Genomic DNA, 19,550 nt, shown 5'->3' with positions numbered 1-19,550 from the left:
ACAACAATCACACGTACAGCGAGAGAGACGCCAGCAGCACAAAATCGCAATAAAGCAAAAAGCATTAAATCACATCTACGGCTGGTCGACCATGTTTAGTGCCGCGAATCCGCGTCCGAGTGCCTGCTCCAGAACCTGCCAGGTGGCTAGCTATTAATGGCCCCGCCGCCCGGCCACTGCGCACTTCCCTTTGCCAGCGTTAATTGCGCTGCTCGCAGTACCAGCAAAAGCTGAAAAACCCCAATCGCGAGAGGATGAGAACGACAGTGCGTGGATATATGTTTGCGGATTGCAGTAGTTGTAGGGAAAGTGCTAGCGCGAGTGCGAACAGCGACAATAACAATCTCAATCCAGAGTGAATAATCGCGCAGAGACACGTACAGTGCAGAGGCGTTATCCTTGTTTCGATTCTACTCGCTGTCCCGCTCTACCTCTCCCACCACTCGCTCCTTGCCACGGCCTTGGGCGTGAGTTGGTGTGTGTCAGTGTTGCGTGTGTTCGTGTGTGTGTGCGTGTGTGTGTCGTATCCTGAGCAAAAATGCCGCCATCCCTGATAGCCGTGTCCGAGTTCGTGGAGGAGACGCGCTCCGATTACAGCTCGCCCACCACCTCCACCTTTGCCTCCCGGATGCCCGACTGCCGCTACACCATTGGCGTGCTGGAAGAGGTAAGCTGGAGAGCCTTGAGGCTCGGTATACTTTGTTCTCGATGTCCCTCAGGTAGCCAGGGTTTCCTTTTATCACCTGGCAGCCATCTCTCTCTTGGTGCTCACAAATCAAAACAAAAGTTCAAGGTGGCCCCGATAGACAATTCACGGAATAAGCAGGTGTGTTCTGGGATTATTAAACACCCTTAGCAGGAGTTACAACGATATTGGGTCGAATTCTTTAAGGGATTTGGAGAATCAATATAAGAGAATATAGCTATGTTTAGACCTAAACGATGTATATAGTTTGCTGATGTATTTTTGGAGCAATAGTTAACTAGGTCGTGATGTCAGAATTCTTCCGTATAGCGAGTCCCAAGATTCACAATCATAGAAAGCGGAAAGAATTAATATATTTGATCATTTCTATTTTGTTGGGGCGTGAATATAATCTTGTCTTGATAAGAAACATTCTTGGGAAAATGAACTTTATCTCGAAGTTTACTTGGATAATTGAGTTGATAAGCAATCGAGATACTTGTACTAGTACTAAAGTACCTGATAAACTATCACAAGAAGTTCTTTGTAATGTCATACAATAATTGTTAATGCAAATAGTTGTGGCTTATTCCTCATGGTTTTTAAATACATAAATTAGTAAAACAACCAAATAATTATAAATACAGTTTTGCACAATTCTGGAAAATTGCATCTAAAGGCTTCATAAACATGAGGTACTGCGTAGAAAACAGTTTAAAACCGAAATGGAATTCCATGAAATTCCGTGAAAGTGAAAACCGGAGCATGACTATATGGTTTGGCCGTGCAATACTGCAGCAAACGTGGTAGACGTAGACGACGCCCCCAGCACAACGATGATGATTTTTATTTGCACAGCGGAGGGCAGGAAGAGGAGCAAAATGATTTGTAAATTGGCTCGGCGCCAAAATGAGCCACCGCCTGTTATTATGCCGCTCTTGCTCTCTTTCTGGCCCCTCTCTTGCTCCCGAGAACCGCCTGCAAGGTGGTTTTCCTCGATTCCACAGAAATAGTTTAATGAAAATGCAAAGTGCATTCCTTGCTAAATCAATGTAGATGGAAGGGAGTTGGAGTTGGAGTGGTTGTTGCCATACGAGCATGCTCCTGCAATTTCTATATGTAATTGGAGGAGCCTGCCTCTGTACAGAATCATTGCTCCCATTCCCGTTCCCTCTGATAAAGTAAACGCATATATGAATGTACATATAGGCGGCCGGAAAAGGTCTGTGATAAGAAAAGCATGAGCGAGCCAAGGCGAGGGCGTTGCGAGAGCTATTCCCGTACGGAAACCGTCTGCTTAACCCAGGCACTTAGTCTGTGGAGCCGGAGCAGAACTCATCAACCGTTTTGTCACTATAAATTCCCCTTAGAGTGGCCCGATTCCGAACTGGCTGGCATTATGCAACGCGTACATGTATATGTATGCTCCAATTCCCCCGGCAAATGCAGCTCCCGGCGAAACAAAATTAGACTTGGATTTATTGGAACCAAGAGGGCGGTCGTCGTCGCGTCATTCCCACTTCTCCGAAACAGAGGGCCGCGGCCGAGACGCCTTCTTGGACACACCATACCACAGCATTTAATATTTAATTTTGCTGATGGATTTTTGGTGTAGCCCAGGCGGACTGCCGGTGACCTCCATTCTGCCGGTTAAATGAGTTTTATTTCATTTTTTTTTATTTTTGTTCGGCCTGTCTCTCCCATTGCGTGTTTATTATATTGGGAGCAACTGTAAAACTGTCTAAAACGAAATTTAATTTGGTTCAGCTCCGAGTTTCTCTGTGTTTTTCATTCATTAAGCCGATCTCTAACAAAATGCTGCGGTTTTAGCCTTCTTCTGGGGCTTTGACTGACTCAAAATTAGCATCTTTTGTTATCAAAACAGCAAAAAACTGGTCAAGAGAGGCAAGTCAGACTCGGCTTTGTTTGTGTTTTTGTTTTTTTTTTTTTTTGTTCTAGGCGTGTGCGTTGTTTGCATTCGCACTAATTTCCAGTTCCTAATCTGCTCATGACTAATCTTCTATAGAGGAGTGGGGTTCGTTTGTCCCCAGATGTTTCCCACTATGGCTGGGGATCGAATTGCAATCGCCAAACAGTTGTGCTTCCCGGGAGAGCTGCCTTTTTCAAATAAAATGTTATCTAATCTAAAGAACTATTTATTGTCCAGTTGCTTGCGTGGAGTTCATATTTCATATTAAGGCAATTTCCGTGTGATTACCCCAGGCCATTTCTCGTATCCCTTGGCGGCTAATTCAATTTTCCAAACAACAACATTTCGAATTGAAGGCAATTGGGGGAAGTCAATGGGTCAATAATGGGGGGAAGAAAGTCAAACAAACTCTTTCTCCCTTGGCACTTCTCGAAACGGATTGAAATAATCATGTTTTATGGGGTTCCGTTTCCTCTAAACGTTTACAACTCTTTGTATATAAACGATTAATGGTCGAAAAGGGGCGTGTTTCTGGGGGAGACGTACTCGAAATCAGTATTTTTCGAGTCTTAATTGGTGCATGCGACTGCATTTCAAATGGGGCAGCGGCTCGTTCTGTTATTAAGTTTAATAATAGAAGTGACCTTGTCGCACATTTTCAATTAGCCAGTGCCATAAAACGTGGGGAAATACACCGTCGGGGGGCTCAAGGGTTCAAGAGGCGCACTGAATACCTAATGCAGTCGATATTGACGCTCATTCAATCTCTGAGTATTGTTCATTTGGCGTCCATCGGTGCCGTTTCCTATATTATTTTGTCTTCCTTTTTTGGCCGTGCTTGGTCATGTACTGTGGCTGCTCCTTTGGAGCTCAGAAGGTTAATTCTTAATGATGACTCACAGGAAGAGCTTTAAGTATATATAAAACAGCCACTTAACAGATAACTACTCTTTTTTTTACAGCGCTTGGAGTTCGATCGCGAGGGTCTCACCAAGCTTAAGAAGGCGGTCAAGGCCATACACAACTCTGGCATCAGTGAGTACAGAGTCTGAGATATAGCCTTTAGAATGTTTACTAATTTTTCCCTTATCTTTTAGCCCATGTGGATAATGAGATGTTCATGGTGCGGTCTCTGGAGCGGCTGGGTGGCAAAGTTATCGAACAGGATGATCCGGACATTGGTGCTGCGATCCTCAAGTTCAGTGTGGTCACCAAGGAGTTGAGTGCGCTGATGAAGACTCTGGTAGATATCATTGTCTTGTCTTGTCCAGCACTATCTCTGACCCATTTCGTGTTTTTGTTTACAGATGCAGAACATCAACAACATTGTGATGTTTCCGGTGGACTCCATGCTGAAAAGTGAACTGCGCGGCGTCAAGGGCGACATGAAGCGCCCGTTCGATAAGGCGGCCAAGGACTACGAGGCCAAGTTCATCAAGATCGAGAAGGAGAAGAAGGCCCAGGCCAAGGAGGCGGGCATGGTGCGTACAGAGATCGATGCCGCCGTGGTGGCCGATGAGATGGAAAAGGAACGCCGCCTCTACCAGCTGCAGACCTGCGAGTATCTCCTAAAGTACAAGGACATCAAGACCAAGACGGGCATCGAGCTGTTGCAGCATTTTATCGAGTATTATCACGCGCTAAGCAAGTGAGTGAGCCTTGCCCACATAGGGGATTGAATGCCGCATACTAATGAGACACCTGTGATCCTCCCATCCACTTATAGCTACTTCAAAGATGGCCTACAGACAATCGAACACTTCGGCACCTATATCGGTGATCTGAGCGAGAAGCTGCATGAGATCAAGCAGAAGCAGGACGAGGATCGACGCAGTCTACTGGACCTCCGATCCGTGCTACGCAGCACACCAGATTTCGAGCGAGTCGATAACGTACCGCCATCAGAGAGCCGAAGCGGGGGAGCTGGCTACTCCCTTCACCAGTTGCAGGGCGACAAGCACCACGGCGTCACCCGGCAAGGCCATCTGCTCAAAAAGAGCGAGGGTAAGGTGCGACGCGTGTGGCAGAAGCGACGTTGCCGGGTCACCAGCGACGGCTTCCTGGATATCTTCCATGCGGACGAAACTAAGCCGCCGACTCGCGTCAATCTGTTAACATGCCAGATCAAGCCGGTGCCGGATGACAAGCGCGGCTTTGACCTAATCAGCTGTAAGTATTGGCCGATTGCCTCCGCATTCCTCCAAGATTAGACTGATAACCCTTTTTCCCTTTTCAGATAATCGTCCGTATCACTTTCAGGCCGAGGATGATGGCGACCAGAAGGCCTGGATGGCCGTGCTGGTCAACTGCAAGGAGAAGGCCCTGACTAAGGCCTTCCAGCATGCAAATCCCCAGATGAGCCCCAGCCTGGTGGAACTGCAGAAGACAGTGATACGCTACGTCCAGCTGTTGCCGGGCAACGATCGCTGCTGCGACTGTGGTTCACGCAATGACGTTACGTGGATCAGCTTGAATTTTGGCATTCTGGTGTGCATTCAGTGTTCGGGCGTGCATCGTGACCTAGGCGTGCACCACTCGCGTATCCAGAGCCTCACGTTGGACAATCTGACCACGGCTAATCTGCTAATTGCTCGGGCCATGGGAAACAGTACGCTTAACGACATCATGGAGGCAAAGCTGGGCAGAGGCAAGCTCCAGCACGAGAGCAGCATGTAGGTCCCACTTACCAGTTCCTGGCTGAACCTTCAAACTAATGACTTTGCTTGTATGTGTTTTGCAGGGAGGAACGGTACGACTTTATCCGGGCCAAGTATGTGGCCAAGCGCTATGTGATGCGCACCTGCTCGGATGACAACGATCTGCGCTGCGACCTGGAGCAGGCTGTGGTCAATGCGGACATGAGCCAGCTGCTGCAGGTGTGGGCCGAGGGAGCGGATCTCACCTGCTGCCTGCCCAGTTCGGATGCCGGAGAGACGGCCCTCCATCTGGCCGTGCTTCGTGAGATGGGTTCCACTCTGCACATCGTCGACTTCCTCATCCAGAATATGCCGCTCAAAGGACTCAACAAGGCCACAAATCCGGCCGGTCTGCTGGACGTGACCGGGAAGAATACTGCTCTGCACTTGTGTGCCCTTCACGATCGCAGGGAGTGCATGAAGCTATTGCTGCGCTCAGGGGCCGATTACGAGCTGAAGAACTCGCAGAACAAGACAGCGCTGGACATTGCCAAAGAGATGGGACACAATGGTTGCAGGGAGCTCGTAAGTTTTCTCTCTTATATTTAATGGGATTTAATATAATCCTTTTGATTCCTTCGCGCAGATCGAGTGTGCCATAAAGCGGGAGAAGAGCGCCTTCGACCACATCAATACCGATTGGAATCTACCTAACGAGGATGGTTCCACGGACTTTAGTGACGACGAAACTGTCATCGATGAGCGCGTAAGTAACGCTTTCAATTCTATCGAGATACTGATGCTGATTCCCGCTTTCGTTTGCTTGCAGAAATCCCGTTCGCGTCCCCCCAGTTTTGCTGGCGGGGACTCGCCCGTTCTGCGCTCACGTTCCTCCACATGCGATTCTATACAGTCCAGTTCTAGTCCAATCGCCAACTGTCCCAGCCGCCAGTTTACGCTGCCCTCGGGTCTGCCCAGTTACACCCAGTCCGCGGGCACTTCGCCCAAGCAGCACATCAGCGTGGGTCAGTACCTGGGAAGTGCCAGTAATGTGGGCGGTGCCGGGAATGGCGGCTCCAGCCCCAGTTCTGCTTCCAGCCAAAGCGTAAGGGCGGCGAGAAATAGCCTGAACATGCAGAGCGAGATGAGCAGCGGGCACGTGCCGGGCGGCGCCCGGAAATCCACGTCCACGGCCAATATGAACTCGTTGAAGAAGCGTACGGCGCCCGCACCGCCGCCCGGCACATTGGGCAGCGCCTCATCCAGCTCCTTTTATGGCACGTTGCCCCATCCGCCGCGGCACTCGCAAAACTTCGATGCGAACGACATTCGCGCCATCAATCACAAAAACCAGTCGCTGGACGTAGCCTACGGCACGCTGCCCCATTTGCGCAGTGTGGAGGGAAGTCCCAGGGGCGGATACGGTTCGTATGGAGTGTCACAGGACCCAGGTGGATCGGGCAATGGGAGCAACAATAGCCTCATGCCCGTCATGACCACCTTCGGCCATAAGCGTTCGCCCAGCGGCGAGTCGCTCAACAGGAATATTCATTTGGCTGGGGCAAAACTGGTCCTGCCACCCACCGGGGAGCTGCCCACGCTGAAGCACGTGGACAAATCTGCATTGACGAGGCCAAAGATTCCACCGCCAGGACCACCATCAGGTAAGCATTGTCATTGACTCCTCTGCAAGCTGTATGCTAAAAATTTTCTCTTCCGCAGAACGTGAAATTTCCAACGGTCAATCGAACGAGAGCATCAGTTCTATGGACGAAGGTCCGGTGGCGCCTCCTCGCAAGGTAAGTGCTGTCGAAATATCTTAATAGTGGGTGATTTTCCAAGGACCTATAGCTCAAAAACCCGTGTACCTCTCTCTGTATTTGATCTCTGATCCATCCGCACTTGGATTGCACAAACAAATAAACCATGCAGCGCAAGCAACACAACGCACTGAGATGCCAGTCCAGCGAGGAGACGGTAAATGGCAAGCACCTTCGCTCATTTGCACTATCATTCTTTGACCAGCGAACAATTCAAACACATTCTCGTTGTGGCCGTTGCTGCTGTTGTTGTTGTTTCTCTACTAAGTGTATCGTTTTGTGCATCTCTCTGCAAAGCTCTAACTCTATAACCCATGCGCCCGAGCCCATACTCACCAATTATACTTTATATTTCTCTATGTTTCTCTGAGTTTTGTTCCGCCCGATGTTTATTGATCGTTCAGTATGACTAATGCCTATGACTTGCCACATCCTTGCAGCTAATTAATCAGTCGGCCAACTTCACTGACTACGAGTCCTGGCACACGGACATGGACAGCTCTGGCGGCGGTCTGGACCACTCGGCCGAGTCGAATGTGTCATCGAGTGACAACGATCGACTTAATTCATCGCCAGACAATCCATCGAAGACAGGAGGCGGCGGGTCAGGGCCAGGCGGGAAATTCCATTATGTAAGTAGAACAGGAAATAAAAGCTTAGGATGTAGAGAAAACTGATATGATGATATATCGACAAGTTCACATCTATAGCAATAATTGCAATACTCTCTTTATCTGCTTAGAATGGCCAGCGACGATGTCGAGCTCTGTACGACTGCGTGGCGGATAACGATGACGAGCTGGAATTTAAAGAAGGAGAGATCCTAATCGTGCTGAATGAGCGCACGGACGACGACAATTGGATGGAGGGCACCATCGAGGGACAGCCGTCGAGGAGGGGCATGTTTCCTGTAAGCTTTGTCCACATGCTGCCCGACTAATCGGCGTCCCTTCTGCGAGAGTGCTGGCTTCGCGTGATTGTATATAGATATATAGATATATATATATAGATGTGTGTGGGGTGTATGCGTCTCTTTAAACTCTATTGATACATAAGACAAGTTTTTTTATTTATTTTATTTTATCACAAAGCGTGCGACTATTTATATTTGCTTTGCCCAAGACTAAATATGTAAACATGGCTCAAATAGGAGTCACCTTTAGTGTAGGAACCACTTACTCATTCGTATTTCAATTCCCTGATCTTGTTGTGTTAGGCGCCTCGATGAATTGCTTTTAAACTGAATATTTCCTGCAAATGCTGTAAAATTTAACCTTAACCCGCTGTGCGAAAAAGTTACTCATTGTCAAGGGGAAGCGGAGATGAAATTATGTGTATTGTATGCTTAAACTACATATATGCTGCCATATATAACGTACTATCCAACTCGAGGAGGCCCGACCTGGTCGGGGCTTGGCTTACACACACTCGTACAGAAGTATTCTAAATGTGTTGTTGATAAAAGGATCGATTATTGACGAGAAAGTTTATAAAACAACGTTAAAGGAGAGAATAACAAATTATCCAAAAGCTAAACTAACCTTATAGCGAACCTAAGTAACTTGAAGACCCCAATGCTTATATATATATATCAAAAGATTTGAGCGTAATTCGGCAAACATATAAGCCCCCTTTGTACCTAGAAATTGTTACCGATTAGGAAGTAACCAATATATAAAAGGATATTAATATATTACAAATTATAGCGCTGTCAAAGAACAAACCAAGGTATCATCTATATAGATTCTAGACTTGTTTTGACTACACTCACATACATAGGATCATTTTTTTAACAGAAACTTACCTACACTGTACATAATAATTTTCATAAGACACAAACCACACATTTTTTCTTTTCAAACACACACACATATTTTGTAAACACGTTTCAGTATTTATTTAGCAAAACCTTACAACATATTGATATTATATTTAAGTCAAAATAAAAGGAAGAACATAACGCTTAATAAATATACACATATATAAGGTTGTGTTTTTACCAAAAATACGAGAGCTTGTTTTAATTGTAGTACAGTGAAGGTGAAATTGTAATTCTTAAAATGTCTTAGTCTGAGTTTAAATTTAAGCTTTCCGCAGACTCCGGGTGACTTCCAGTGGCCTTGTCGGCAAGTTTTGACTTGAGTTTTGTGAACTTTTTGAGTAGTTCAGCGTATTCAGCGAAGACAGAATACGAGTCCCTCTGCAGGACGGAGTCCCCGGCAAGGTTGGAGGCCAACAGCTTGGCCAGGTTCTTGTAGTCCCGCTGCAGCAGGCAATTCCTGGCCAGGCGCAGCTTCTCATTGGTGGGGGAGCGCTTCTTGCCAAAGTATAGCTCGTAGTTTATTGGGCATACGCACGATGTGTTCTTGTTCAGCCAAAAGTTGTCAATGGGATTGGTGGCGATCTCGAGAGTTCTCTTCAGGGCATTGCTAGGAATCCTTTTGGCCGGATAGCTCGCTGCATTTACTTTCCTCTCCGAACTCTTAGCCCGCTTCTTTTTGTTGTTAGCGTTCTTTGCCTTCATCTTGACAGTGCTACTTGGAGAAAGCTGGGAAAGGTCAAACAAATGAGAATTTCCAATATTTGCTTTGATTTTTAAACGAATAGTTGGTTAATTTTACACTTACATCGTTTAAATAAAAAACTTTTCAATAAACAAATTAAAACATCTGCTTTAGCAGCGATAACGATAAACAATGTTTTATAAAAATCTCCCTGCGCAATTTCTTATCGATATAAAAAGTATCGCAATAACTATCTTAATGGGAACAAAAAAAGAATCGAGTCCAAGTCCATACTAAAGTATCGATAAGAACTATCTAAATATTTTCCGCATGCACCAAAAACCCAAAATAATGCAAGCAGCAACATTATAATTGCTAACCTGTCTCAATTTGGATTTTAACGTTGCTAGCACCTGAAAGTGACAGTTCAATAAGTTATTATCGTCCGAAAATTTCCGAGTTCTGTGCGTTCGCCTTGAGGTCGAGGTTGCCAATTTGTTGACAGCCAAGTGCAAAAATCGTGAAAAAACATAATTTCTGGTCGCTGCGGTCCATCCAAAACGTAAGTAGATGGCGAAACATATTAAAAATATGATCGAATAGTGCCTGCAAGTAGTCCACCAACGCTCCGTCCAGAACAAAGCCAGACCGGTGCGACGGGAACAGGAAGAGGAGCCGCTGTAGCAGGAGTAGAAGCGGACAGGCGAGAAGACCGGCCGGAGGCGCACGCAATCAACCCTGCGGCCAGCTGGGGCCCGAGCTATGAGCGCGGCCAAGAAGTACAAGCCCATGGACACAACTGAGCCGAACGAGAACACCGAGAATATCGCCGCCTGCCTGAAGAAGGCCGAGAACGCCGCCGCCGCAGCTGCTGCCGCCTCGAGCCTTGGCCGCAGCGCCTTTGCCGCCCAAAACATGAACTCCGCCTCCACCAATGGTGAGCGCCTGCCAAACTTCTCCAAGCTGGGCAGCCACCATGGCGAGATTCGCGCGGCCTCAACTACCTCAAACCTCCTCAACCGCATGGGGGCCATTCACAACAGCAAGCCGGGCGATGTGAAGAAAATAGTGATAAAGAACTTTAAGGGTAAATCTGTTCTGCTTCCGCTTGTGGTCGAGCCTTTAATATCCTTTCTTTCCATGCGCAGCTATGCCCACACTGCCAGATAACTATTCAGAGGACACGTACGAGAAGCTCGAGGAGGCTGTTATTGCCATTCAACTCTCGAAACCCATCAAATATTCGCTGGAGGAGCTCTACCAGGCGGTGGTGAACATGTGCAGCCATAAGATGGACGCGCAGCTGTATACGAAACTCAAGGAACTGACCGAGCAGCACGTCAAGCGCAATATAAAGCTCAAGGAGCTGACTGGCGGCAGCATGGACAAGCTGGTAAGTAGTAAGCTATGATTGAGAGGAATGATCTGGATTACAACACCGAATATCATTGCAGGTCCTGTTGGAGAAGATCAACCACTGGTGGCTTTCCTTCTGCCAGCAGATGATCATGATTCGCAGCATATTCCTCTACATGGACCGGACCTATGTGCTGCAGAACTCGTCGATTCACTCGATTTGGGACATGGGGCTGGACCTCTTTCGCATTCACTTTGCCCAGAACAGTGTTGTCCAAAAGCGGACCGTCGATGGTTTGCTAACGCTGATCGAGAAGGAGCGCCAGGGCTCGACCGTAGATCGCGGCCTGCTGAAGAGTCTGGTTCGCATGCTGTGCGACCTGCAGATATACACCAGCTCGTTTGAGGAGAAATTCCTTGACGCTACCAATCAACTGTACAAGGCTGAAAGTCAACGCAAGATGCAGGAACTGGAGGTGCCCGAGTACTTACAGCACGTTAACAAGCGTCTGGCGGAGGAGAACGAGCGCTTGTTGCACTATCTGGACTCCAGCACAAAGTACGTGCTACACAGATTCCCAATTAATATATAATTATTGATGACTTTTCCCGCAGGCATCCTCTTATATACAATGTGGAAAAGGAGCTGCTGGCTGAGCACCTGACATCCATATTGCAAAAGGGCCTGGACTCGCTGCTTGAGGACAACAGACTGAGTGACCTAACCCTGTTGTACGGTCTGCTGAGCCGGGTCAAAAATGGAACCTCCGAGCTCTGCGGCAACTTCAACGGATTTATAAAGGTGGGGATTAACCTAAAACAACTTAATACTATAAAATTTACATTCACTTTGTAAAAATTGCTGTAGAAAAAGGGACGCACTATTGTCATCGATCCCGAGAAGGATAAAAGCATGGTCCAGGACCTGCTGGACTTCAAGGACAAAATGGATGTCATTGTTCGCAATTGCTTCGAGCACAACGAGAAGTTCACAAACTCGTTGCGCGAGGCCTTCGAGTTCTTTATCAATCAGCGTGCCAACAAGCCGGCCGAGCTCATTGGTTAGTTTCTATTAGCATTGTTTGCCATTTCGAAACATGTAATCAGCTTCCTCCATTAGCTAAATACGTGGACATGAAGCTGCGCTCTGGCAACAAGGGAACCACCGACGAGGAGCTGGAGAAGACCTTAGATAAGATTATGGTTCTTTTTCGCTTCATACACGGCAAGGATGTGTTTGAGGCGTTTTACAAAAAGGTAGGTGTGCTCAACGGTTTACTTTTGCATTAAATTAACACCGTTTTCCTGCAGGACTTGGCCAAACGCTTGCTGGTGGGCAAGTCGGCCTCGGTGGACTCGGAGAAGAGTATGCTCTCCAAGCTGAAGCAAGAGTGCGGTGGTGGCTTCACGTCCAAGCTGGAAGGCATGTTTAAGGACATGGAACTGAGCCGGGACATTAACACTGCGTTCCGTGGCCATGCGTTAAGCAATAATAAGGACGTCCACAACCTTGATTTATGCGTGAGCATATTAACAATGGGATATTGGCCTACGTATCCCCCCACAGAAGTCACCATGCCGCCACAGTTTGTCAATCCACAACAGATATTTAACAAGTTTTATTTAGAAAAACATAGTGGTCGAAAGCTGCAGTGGCAGCCAACATTAGGAAACTGCATGCTGCGGGCGCAGTTTGATGCGGTAAGAACATTCTACTCTGGATTGTTAATCTAAAAACTCATTCTGTTTACTTTAATAGGGTCCCAAAGAGTTGATGGTTTCGCTGTTTCAAGCGCTGGTCCTACTGCTATTCAACGATAAGCCAGTCCTCAGCTACGAGGAAATTCTGGCCGCCACCAGTATTGAGGATGGAGAGTTGCGACGCACTCTTCAGTCTTTGGCTTGTGGACGGGCCCGCGTCATTACGAAAACACCGAAGGGCCGCGATATTGAGAACGGCGATCAGTTCGACTTCAACAATGAGTTCACAAACAAGCTGTTCCGCATCAAGATCAATCAGATTCAAATGAAGGAGACTGTAAGTGTAATTAATATAGTAAACATGTTCATGTTTCTAATATATTTTTTTTATACTTATCAGAACGAGGAACAGAAGGCTACTGAAGAACGCGTGTTCCAAGATCGCCAGTATCAAATCGATGCCGCCATAGTGCGTATCATGAAAATGCGCAAAACGCTGAGCCACAACCTACTCATCACCGAGTTGTTTAATCAGCTCACCTTCCCGGTCAAGGTGAGTCCAGAAACTCCTTATTATTATATCTGTTTATCAATGTTGTCGTCATTCCTAATTTGTATTTATTTTTCCTTGCCAAAAAAGCCCGCTGACTTGAAGAAGCGCATCGAGTCGCTCATCGATCGCGACTATATGGAACGGGACAAGGACAACCAGAACCAATACAACTATGTGGCCTAAGTTGCCTCAGCAATACATCATCTATTCGATTCGATTGTAACTTTTATTCACCATAAATCCATACATATTGAAAATCGAATGAAATGTTCAAGGAGTTTCTGGTCCATTCGCTAGTTGCGTTTCTTCTATAACTATGTAGATCATTTACCACAAAGCCCTCCCAGCTATTGGTAGTATAGTTGCTACAGTTCTCTTTTTGTAAGTTACCTTATCAACCAATAAATTAAGCGTTTTAATTTCAAGCCAAGCGCGCTATCCCTGGCAGAGCTCACAGTCATTGCAAAAAAATTCAGAAGGGAGAGGTCGTGAAAAGAAAGAATAATTGTATTTGGTTTACAGTTTAATTGATAATTGATGATTCTCCTTCATTTAACATTAGAAGGGAGGACACTTGCAGGCTAATTTTTTAATGGAAATATTTAAAAGTAATTATAACTCGTACTCGTAACTCTGTATGTAAAACGGATACGCATAAACTAAATAGTTTTTTATTTACCATAAATAAAAAAATTACGTGAAAATATAATGCACTGTGAGTGTGTGTTTCATTGGCTTAATTATTACATTATCGGTCGCGAAAGGTCACCTTAAGCATTCAGCAAAGGAGAATATTAAAGCTGGGATTAAATCGATTTCAACATCGCTCCCAAGGATTTTTCTTGTTGAATCGATCCTTAAGTTTTAAAAGAATTAAAAACCAAATTAAATTCCACAAAAACATATGGATTACTGAAGTTTTTCTTTTCGTATGTATAAAAATAATCTCGATGTGAATTTATGTCTTTAGTTTAGTAAATTAAAAATTTGTTTCTTTTTTTAATTGATTTAATCGACTGTTTTTCCTAAAAGATCAAAAAGAAATCGACGTACTGATAATCGATTTTTCCAAGCTCTAGAGGATATAGTATATACAATTGGTTACAGGTAAAATTAGGAAATTAGGTAGACATTATATATATACAGATCAGAAATAAATATTGCAGGGTCATACATTTGTATAAAAAACGACATTGAGGCTGGTTTAGGTATCACAATTTCTCTCCTCCGCGTGCAAATTAAAGCCGTCAACTTGCAAAGTTCTCATTGGCTCTTTCTTAGATATTTTACAAAAATATATAAATGTGACTTCTCCCGATCCCAGTCGGTCGGTCGGTAATACCATTTACGCCTCCACGCTGTTGACGCTGTACTGCGAGCTGTCGTACTCGGACACGCTGTCGGAACCGTAGCCCCCGAATCCTGCCGCTGGTGGCCTCACACTACTGCTGCTTCGAATACCGTGATCACGTAGCACGTCCGGCACGTAGATAGGCGCTGGTCCGGCAATCTCTACGATGCTGGGGCGTCGCGTCGCCGCACAGCGTTTAATGGGTGACATGAACGTGAACAGAACTAGGGTGATGGCCAAGGTGATGACCAGCAGCAGGAACCGGGCCATGCCGTCGTCGCCGCGGAAGTAACAGAGCATGGCCATGACCAGCACCAGGATAACCACCGAGAACTTGGTCATCGTAACGGCCGTCGAGTGGATCTTGCCGCCCTTACGTGAAATCATGTTCGAGGGTCCATAGGCAAAGTATAAATTGTGGCGGTCCACGAAGTGCTTGAGACAGATATAGACCATGGCGAAGGGCATGATAATGGGGCAGAAGATGCTGTATACGATGGCAATGGTAAAGACGAGCGTGGTCCAGGCGTAGTGGGTGCCGAAGGGGAACTCAATCAGGATCGACTTTCGGATGTAGGGCGTCTCCGCCTTCGAGTTTGCCTTCAGCAGCGACCAGATGTAGACAATCAGTTCCGGAAAACGCAACAGCTCTAGCGCCGTACCAATAAATGCAGCCGTAATGATGTAGTTCACATAGAAAGATCCGCGATCCGGCAAGAAAATGCACTGCCAGCGTCCAGTCTCATTGGTGAATCCCCACTCTAGCAGCGCCTGAGCCGAGGTCAATCCCAGGGACGGTAAAATCAGGATCATTAGCAGCAAATAGCCAAAGCACTTGGTCATGATCGAATAGTTCTGCTTGGAGCGAGTATAGTGACCCATCCACTTGTCCGAAATGGCCACAATCACGGGCATCAGGGCGGACAGGGTCCACAGCATCAACGTAGGCAAGAATTCAGAGACCAGTGGTGAGATTTTGCCTTCCGTATCCTTTAGCCAAGGACGACTGTTCAATAGGTTCACCACCATGGCCGGAGTGGTTAGAAAGAAGAGTACCAAGAAGAGCACTACGTTCACGCAGAAAAACTTTAGGTACCAGTGGCTCTTGTTCACGTTTAGGTTCTCCCAGAAGAGGTCATCCGGCGAAGGGGCAAACATCATGTGCCACTGGCGGTAGGTTCCGGGCGTAAAGTGTGTGACAATGTTTTGAGCCTCCTGCACAGTCGACACGGTGAGGAAGGCAATGTCCAGGGGCTCATTCATCGTAGAGGCGCGCAGTCGGGCCACGTCTCCTGACAATTTCCTCTCCTCCCTCTGGTAGTACTCGAAGGCGTTCTCCTTTTTGCACGAGCACATGTCAGGTTTGGCCTATTGAATTAGAAATATTCTATAATGAATGGATTAAACTATGAGGAGCCGGTGAACATACCATGAGAGTGTCCTTATCTCGATGATGTTCGCAATACAAACGCGCCTCGTGTACTCTTTCGAACTCCGCATTCCTCACATATAGCCGCGATATGTTATACGCTATAGTTACGTTCTCGATGGTGACATCCGGGAAAAGCTCCTGCATGTAGTTTCGTACCACTGTCTTATTCCGATCGCTGGACGAGATGTTCGATATCATAATGGTCCTGGTGGCGGCCTTTTTGAAGGCATTCCTTCCCGAAGCTCGCCGCATGATGAGCACCACCAGCGGAATGTACAGAATAGTAACTATCGTGTGTACCCAAAGCCACGGCGAGTCTGGCGATAGATTGGCCATCGTGGTGCGGCCGAAGGCATTCACATCGTACGACGTGTCTGTAGGACCGTTCAGGAAGTTTACTGGCAGTATGATAGCCAGCGAAACGACGGTTACCAGAGCCATGACGGCCATCAGGTGTTGCTGGAAGGACAGATAGTGCACGGCATCCGGGCCAGTGTGCAGCAGAATCGTCTCCTTGCGCAGCTTCAGCGTTACTTGGATCCAGCCAAAAAGACCCTCCTCTGGCTGCACAGGGGACAGGGGCGTAGAGTCGCCGGAGGGCTGGGAAGCGGAGCTTGGTCGCGGTGACGCCTGTGCCGCTGAGGTGCTCGGTTGGGGATCCACCACACTGGCGGCCCGAGAGTAGAAAATCTCCGTCCAGCGCTTTTTACTTCCGTTGCTGTTGACCAACGCCAAACGTCCAAAGTCGCCAGCCCGGTGACGCAGCGTCGTGAACAGCATGATGAGTAGCACCCAGAAGATGGTGTTCAGTATCAGGGTCTCCGGTATGCCGTTGTAGGCGCTGGTAAAGAACGAAGTGCGGTTCCCCACTGCCTGGCAGTAGGAGTTGTTCGAGGGGTCCGACATCGAGAGCAGCTGCAGGTTACTCACTGAAAAACACAAAGAGGAGTTGGTGGCAATTACTCAATTACCATTGTTTGTTCAGCGCTTGAAGAGCTGATAATATATTGGCGTGGGAAGCCTTAGTCCACGCCAGCAGCTGATAACAAGAGCCCAGCTGATCGGCATTTGCTACTGAGCTTGGCAGCAGACTGCAACTATGCGTGCCCCCGAGATGGATTTTTGTTTAGTGGGTCACTCGGTCAAGCTAGACAAAGTCGACTGTGTGTAACCCCAGATGCTGGTCTGGGAGATAACTATGTCTGCGGTCCCAGATTGGTCTACTTAATAGATATTCTTTGTACGCGTGTAAGTGGGGACTCATAAATCCCATTTGTACACCGCAGATAGCGCGTATCTTATGGGGAAAACAGAAAAAAGCAAACCAAGTAGCGAAAGGCAACAAAGTCGGATTTAGAAATGAGATAATAAACGACGAATAAAACATGTTTTAGGGGCATGAGCTAAGCTACATTAGTAGTTGGAAAGGGGGTGGTTGCGGGGCCACCAACACCACCTCTTTTCCGTCGTAGATGCGTATGAATCATCGGAATTACTTTTTCGCCTTGGCCCTGTCGCGTGGCAAATGAGCAAATGTAATAACAAAGACACATACTGCACTCGGTGGCTACTTAACCATTGTTTGTGCTTATTTAATTATTTTTCACTATTTAAATGCCAGAGTGTGCTGTTGGTGTGTGTGTTGGGGTTGTCATCCACTTTCTTTGGCTTCGCTTTGCTTTCACTCTGCGATTATGGAATTGAACTAGCACAGCACAAATCCCTACCTTGTGGGCCAAAAATGGTTACTCTTTGGTGGCACTTCGGGCCTGATTACACATTAAAAAGCTGGTTTACACTCTTTCAATTTCACATCAATAAACAGCAGCTGCACTTTTGAGTCGTAAAATTGGTTCGCAATAGCCCCGTTTCGCTCTCTCACTCTTAGTGATGTGCCTTTTGCAAGCTTATATCGATGTTGCCTATCGATATTGCTACGATGTCCGATGTTATTGTAAGTGGAATTTCAATTAAATTTTTAATATATATCATTTTGTGGTAAAAAAAATTAAAATATTTTAATGGCATGGGTAAAGTTTAAGTTTATTACTATACTCAAAACTTATACGATAACTGTTACCATTGCTGTTAGTAAAGTTCCATCACTAAATGCCAGGATCTGCAAAACAACCCTGTGTTTTTAAAAACGTATCTCTCAAAATGAGTTTTTGTGTGTTCTAAAAAAAAATTAGTAGCAGTTCCCTTTTCTTCTTTCATTTGGTATGTCAAAATTATCTCAATATACTCTCTGCTGTTGTTTATTTCTTTGACTTACTCAGCTCAACACTTTTAAGACTTGTGACTTCCATTTTGGTACCAAAAATCATCCATCTTACTATTTTCGACTACCGCCATGGTCTCTACGTCGCAAACGGAGCTGCGCTTCGATATTAAGCTGCTGTCCGGCAAGACAGTGGTCATGGTGGAATGTCCGGGCTACGAGGCCGAGCTGTTCATGCCACAGATCGTCAAGGGACGCATCACCTTCCAGAACATCATTCCAAATCGTCGGTGCTGCCCCGAGAGCAGCATGCTGCAGAAGGAAGACGACAGGGTGGCAAGGGGAGGGAGGAGTACGCCCTTTCGCCTCTCTCAAGCAGTTAATATATCGACTCCGCTGGCCAAGAGCACGCCGTCCAGTGGCTCCTCTTCGCATTCCCGTGTTGGCAAGGAAAACATTCCGCCGCATCTGACCCCCGAGCTAGGGCGCTGTCGTCCCATCCGAATGCCGTCTCTAAATGAGAGTGGTATGGATTTAGACATGGTGTGTGCTTCATCTCCCGAGCCTCAATCCGTCAATCGTAACGTGGAAGCCAGGCTTTCTCCGCCAACTGCTACCAGCTATAACCTAGCCACTGTGCAAACAAAAGAGCCTGTGCTCTCTAGGACTCCGCCGGTACGGACCTACTCCCGCAAAAAGGCTGCCACGCCAAGTAAAGTTAAGCCTACGGTCTGGTCGCCTCTGCAAAGGAAGAGAAAGGCAACTACGGTTTCTTCCACCAAGGGGCTTAGTCCAACAGTTAAAGTGGTTATACGCAGCCGCAGACTGATAGTGGATAACAAGAAGACGCTGGAAGCCCGTGATCTAAAGAAGATTACACCTATCTCTAAGGAGATGATCACACGCAAACAGGTGACAGGCAAGACGCGGAACCAATTTAATGCTTTAAAGGTCACGGCCTTCGACCTGCTTACACAGCCCTCTCTGGGGCTCATGGGACACGATCTAAATAAACAATTTGAGCAAGCCTGCATGAACAAGAAGGCCACCACGCTGCCTAACTACGCGGAGATAGCGGTCACAGAGCCACTCAAACTAGATAACCAGGTAAAGGCTCTGTTAGCCAAGAAAAAGCGGATGGAACGAGTCGACCAACAGAAACCAAAATACACAATAAATCCGAAGGGCAAGAGCAAGGTGTGGAGTTTCTAGAAACCGGGAAATTTTGATCGTATTCAAACAGAGTAGTCCAAATGTATTGTAGCCATAGCGATTCAAATCAGATACGTATTATTATTAAATGTAAGCTAATGTCAGCTGTAGAGCATTGTTCTTTGATCTCTTACCAAAAAGGAACACAT

The 19,550-nt window shown here is 46.7% G+C and overlaps 5 protein-coding genes across 12 annotated transcripts; 3 read left to right on the top strand and 2 right to left on the bottom strand.

Moving 5' to 3' along the window:
* The first annotated feature begins 2 nt into the window (after positions 1–2).
* Positions 3–9,079, top strand: Asap (ArfGAP domain of ASAP). 5 transcript variants are annotated; one of them, XM_020942777.2, is made up of 13 exons: positions 3–667; positions 3,578–3,650; positions 3,713–3,858; positions 3,923–4,263; positions 4,342–4,784; positions 4,852–5,287; positions 5,356–5,836; positions 5,898–6,017; positions 6,081–6,915; positions 6,974–7,050; positions 7,184–7,228; positions 7,512–7,703; positions 7,814–9,079. In XM_020942777.2, the coding sequence occupies exons 1-13, from the start codon at positions 539–541 to the stop codon at positions 8,009–8,011; spliced, it is 3,516 nt and encodes a 1,171-aa protein (XP_020798436.1). In that variant the 5' UTR covers positions 3–538; the 3' UTR covers positions 8,012–9,079. The 5 variants fall into 5 exon arrangements, with proteins under 5 accessions (XP_020798436.1, XP_020798444.1, XP_020798450.1 ...); XM_020942791.2 differs by having other exon boundaries at positions 6–667; positions 6,165–6,915; XM_020942785.2 differs by lacking the exon at positions 7,184–7,228.
* Positions 8,945–9,832, bottom strand: udd (under-developed). Of its 2 annotated transcripts, XM_086828540.1 has the most exons (3): positions 9,699–9,786; positions 9,591–9,619; positions 8,945–9,548 (listed from the first exon to the last, which is right to left on the bottom strand). In XM_086828540.1, exons 2-3 carry the CDS (start codon positions 9,593–9,595, stop codon positions 9,137–9,139), a joined length of 417 nt encoding a protein of 138 aa, XP_086684666.1. In that variant the 5' UTR covers positions 9,596–9,619; positions 9,699–9,786; the 3' UTR covers positions 8,945–9,136. The 2 variants fall into 2 exon arrangements, with proteins under 2 accessions (XP_086684666.1, XP_020798469.1); XM_020942810.2 differs by having other exon boundaries at positions 8,945–9,619; positions 9,699–9,832.
* Positions 9,821–13,894, top strand: Cul4 (cullin 4). 3 transcript variants are annotated; one of them, XM_020961864.2, is made up of 11 exons: positions 9,821–10,137; positions 10,192–10,662; positions 10,724–10,968; positions 11,030–11,490; positions 11,547–11,733; positions 11,800–11,992; positions 12,052–12,188; positions 12,243–12,632; positions 12,691–12,969; positions 13,033–13,185; positions 13,273–13,894. In XM_020961864.2, the coding sequence occupies exons 2-11, from the start codon at positions 10,338–10,340 to the stop codon at positions 13,366–13,368; spliced, it is 2,466 nt and encodes an 821-aa protein (XP_020817523.1). In that variant the 5' UTR covers positions 9,821–10,137; positions 10,192–10,337; the 3' UTR covers positions 13,369–13,894. The 3 variants fall into 3 exon arrangements, with proteins under 3 accessions (XP_020817523.1, XP_020817515.1, XP_086684664.1); XM_020961856.2 differs by having other exon boundaries at positions 9,854–10,137; positions 10,212–10,662; XM_086828538.1 differs by having other exon boundaries at positions 9,854–10,137; positions 10,179–10,662.
* Positions 13,696–17,888, bottom strand: Tmem63 (transmembrane protein 63). The gene is made up of 3 exons (XM_020961877.2): positions 17,696–17,888; positions 15,966–16,897; positions 13,696–15,904 (listed from the first exon to the last, which is right to left on the bottom strand). The coding sequence occupies exons 2-3, from the start codon at positions 16,872–16,874 to the stop codon at positions 14,531–14,533; spliced, it is 2,283 nt and encodes a 760-aa protein (XP_020817536.2). The 5' UTR covers positions 16,875–16,897; positions 17,696–17,888; the 3' UTR covers positions 13,696–14,530.
* Positions 17,889–18,049: 161 nt separating this feature from the next.
* On the top strand, positions 18,050–19,511 carry uno (univalents only). Its single transcript, XM_020945884.2, has 2 exons — positions 18,050–18,188; positions 18,248–19,511. Exon 2 carries the CDS (start codon positions 18,322–18,324, stop codon positions 19,399–19,401), a length of 1,080 nt encoding a protein of 359 aa, XP_020801543.2. The 5' UTR covers positions 18,050–18,188; positions 18,248–18,321; the 3' UTR covers positions 19,402–19,511.
* The last annotated feature ends 39 nt before the right edge of the window (positions 19,512–19,550 follow it).

This window comes from Drosophila serrata, unplaced genomic scaffold (assembly GCF_035046125.1).
Source record: "Drosophila serrata isolate PLE 108 unplaced genomic scaffold, ASM3504612v1 contig_184, whole genome shotgun sequence".
NCBI classification, from domain to species: domain Eukaryota; kingdom Metazoa; phylum Arthropoda; class Insecta; order Diptera; family Drosophilidae; genus Drosophila; species Drosophila serrata.
The sequence above is the reverse complement of the archived record's forward strand: the minus strand, read 5'-3'. Positions and strand labels throughout refer to the sequence as shown.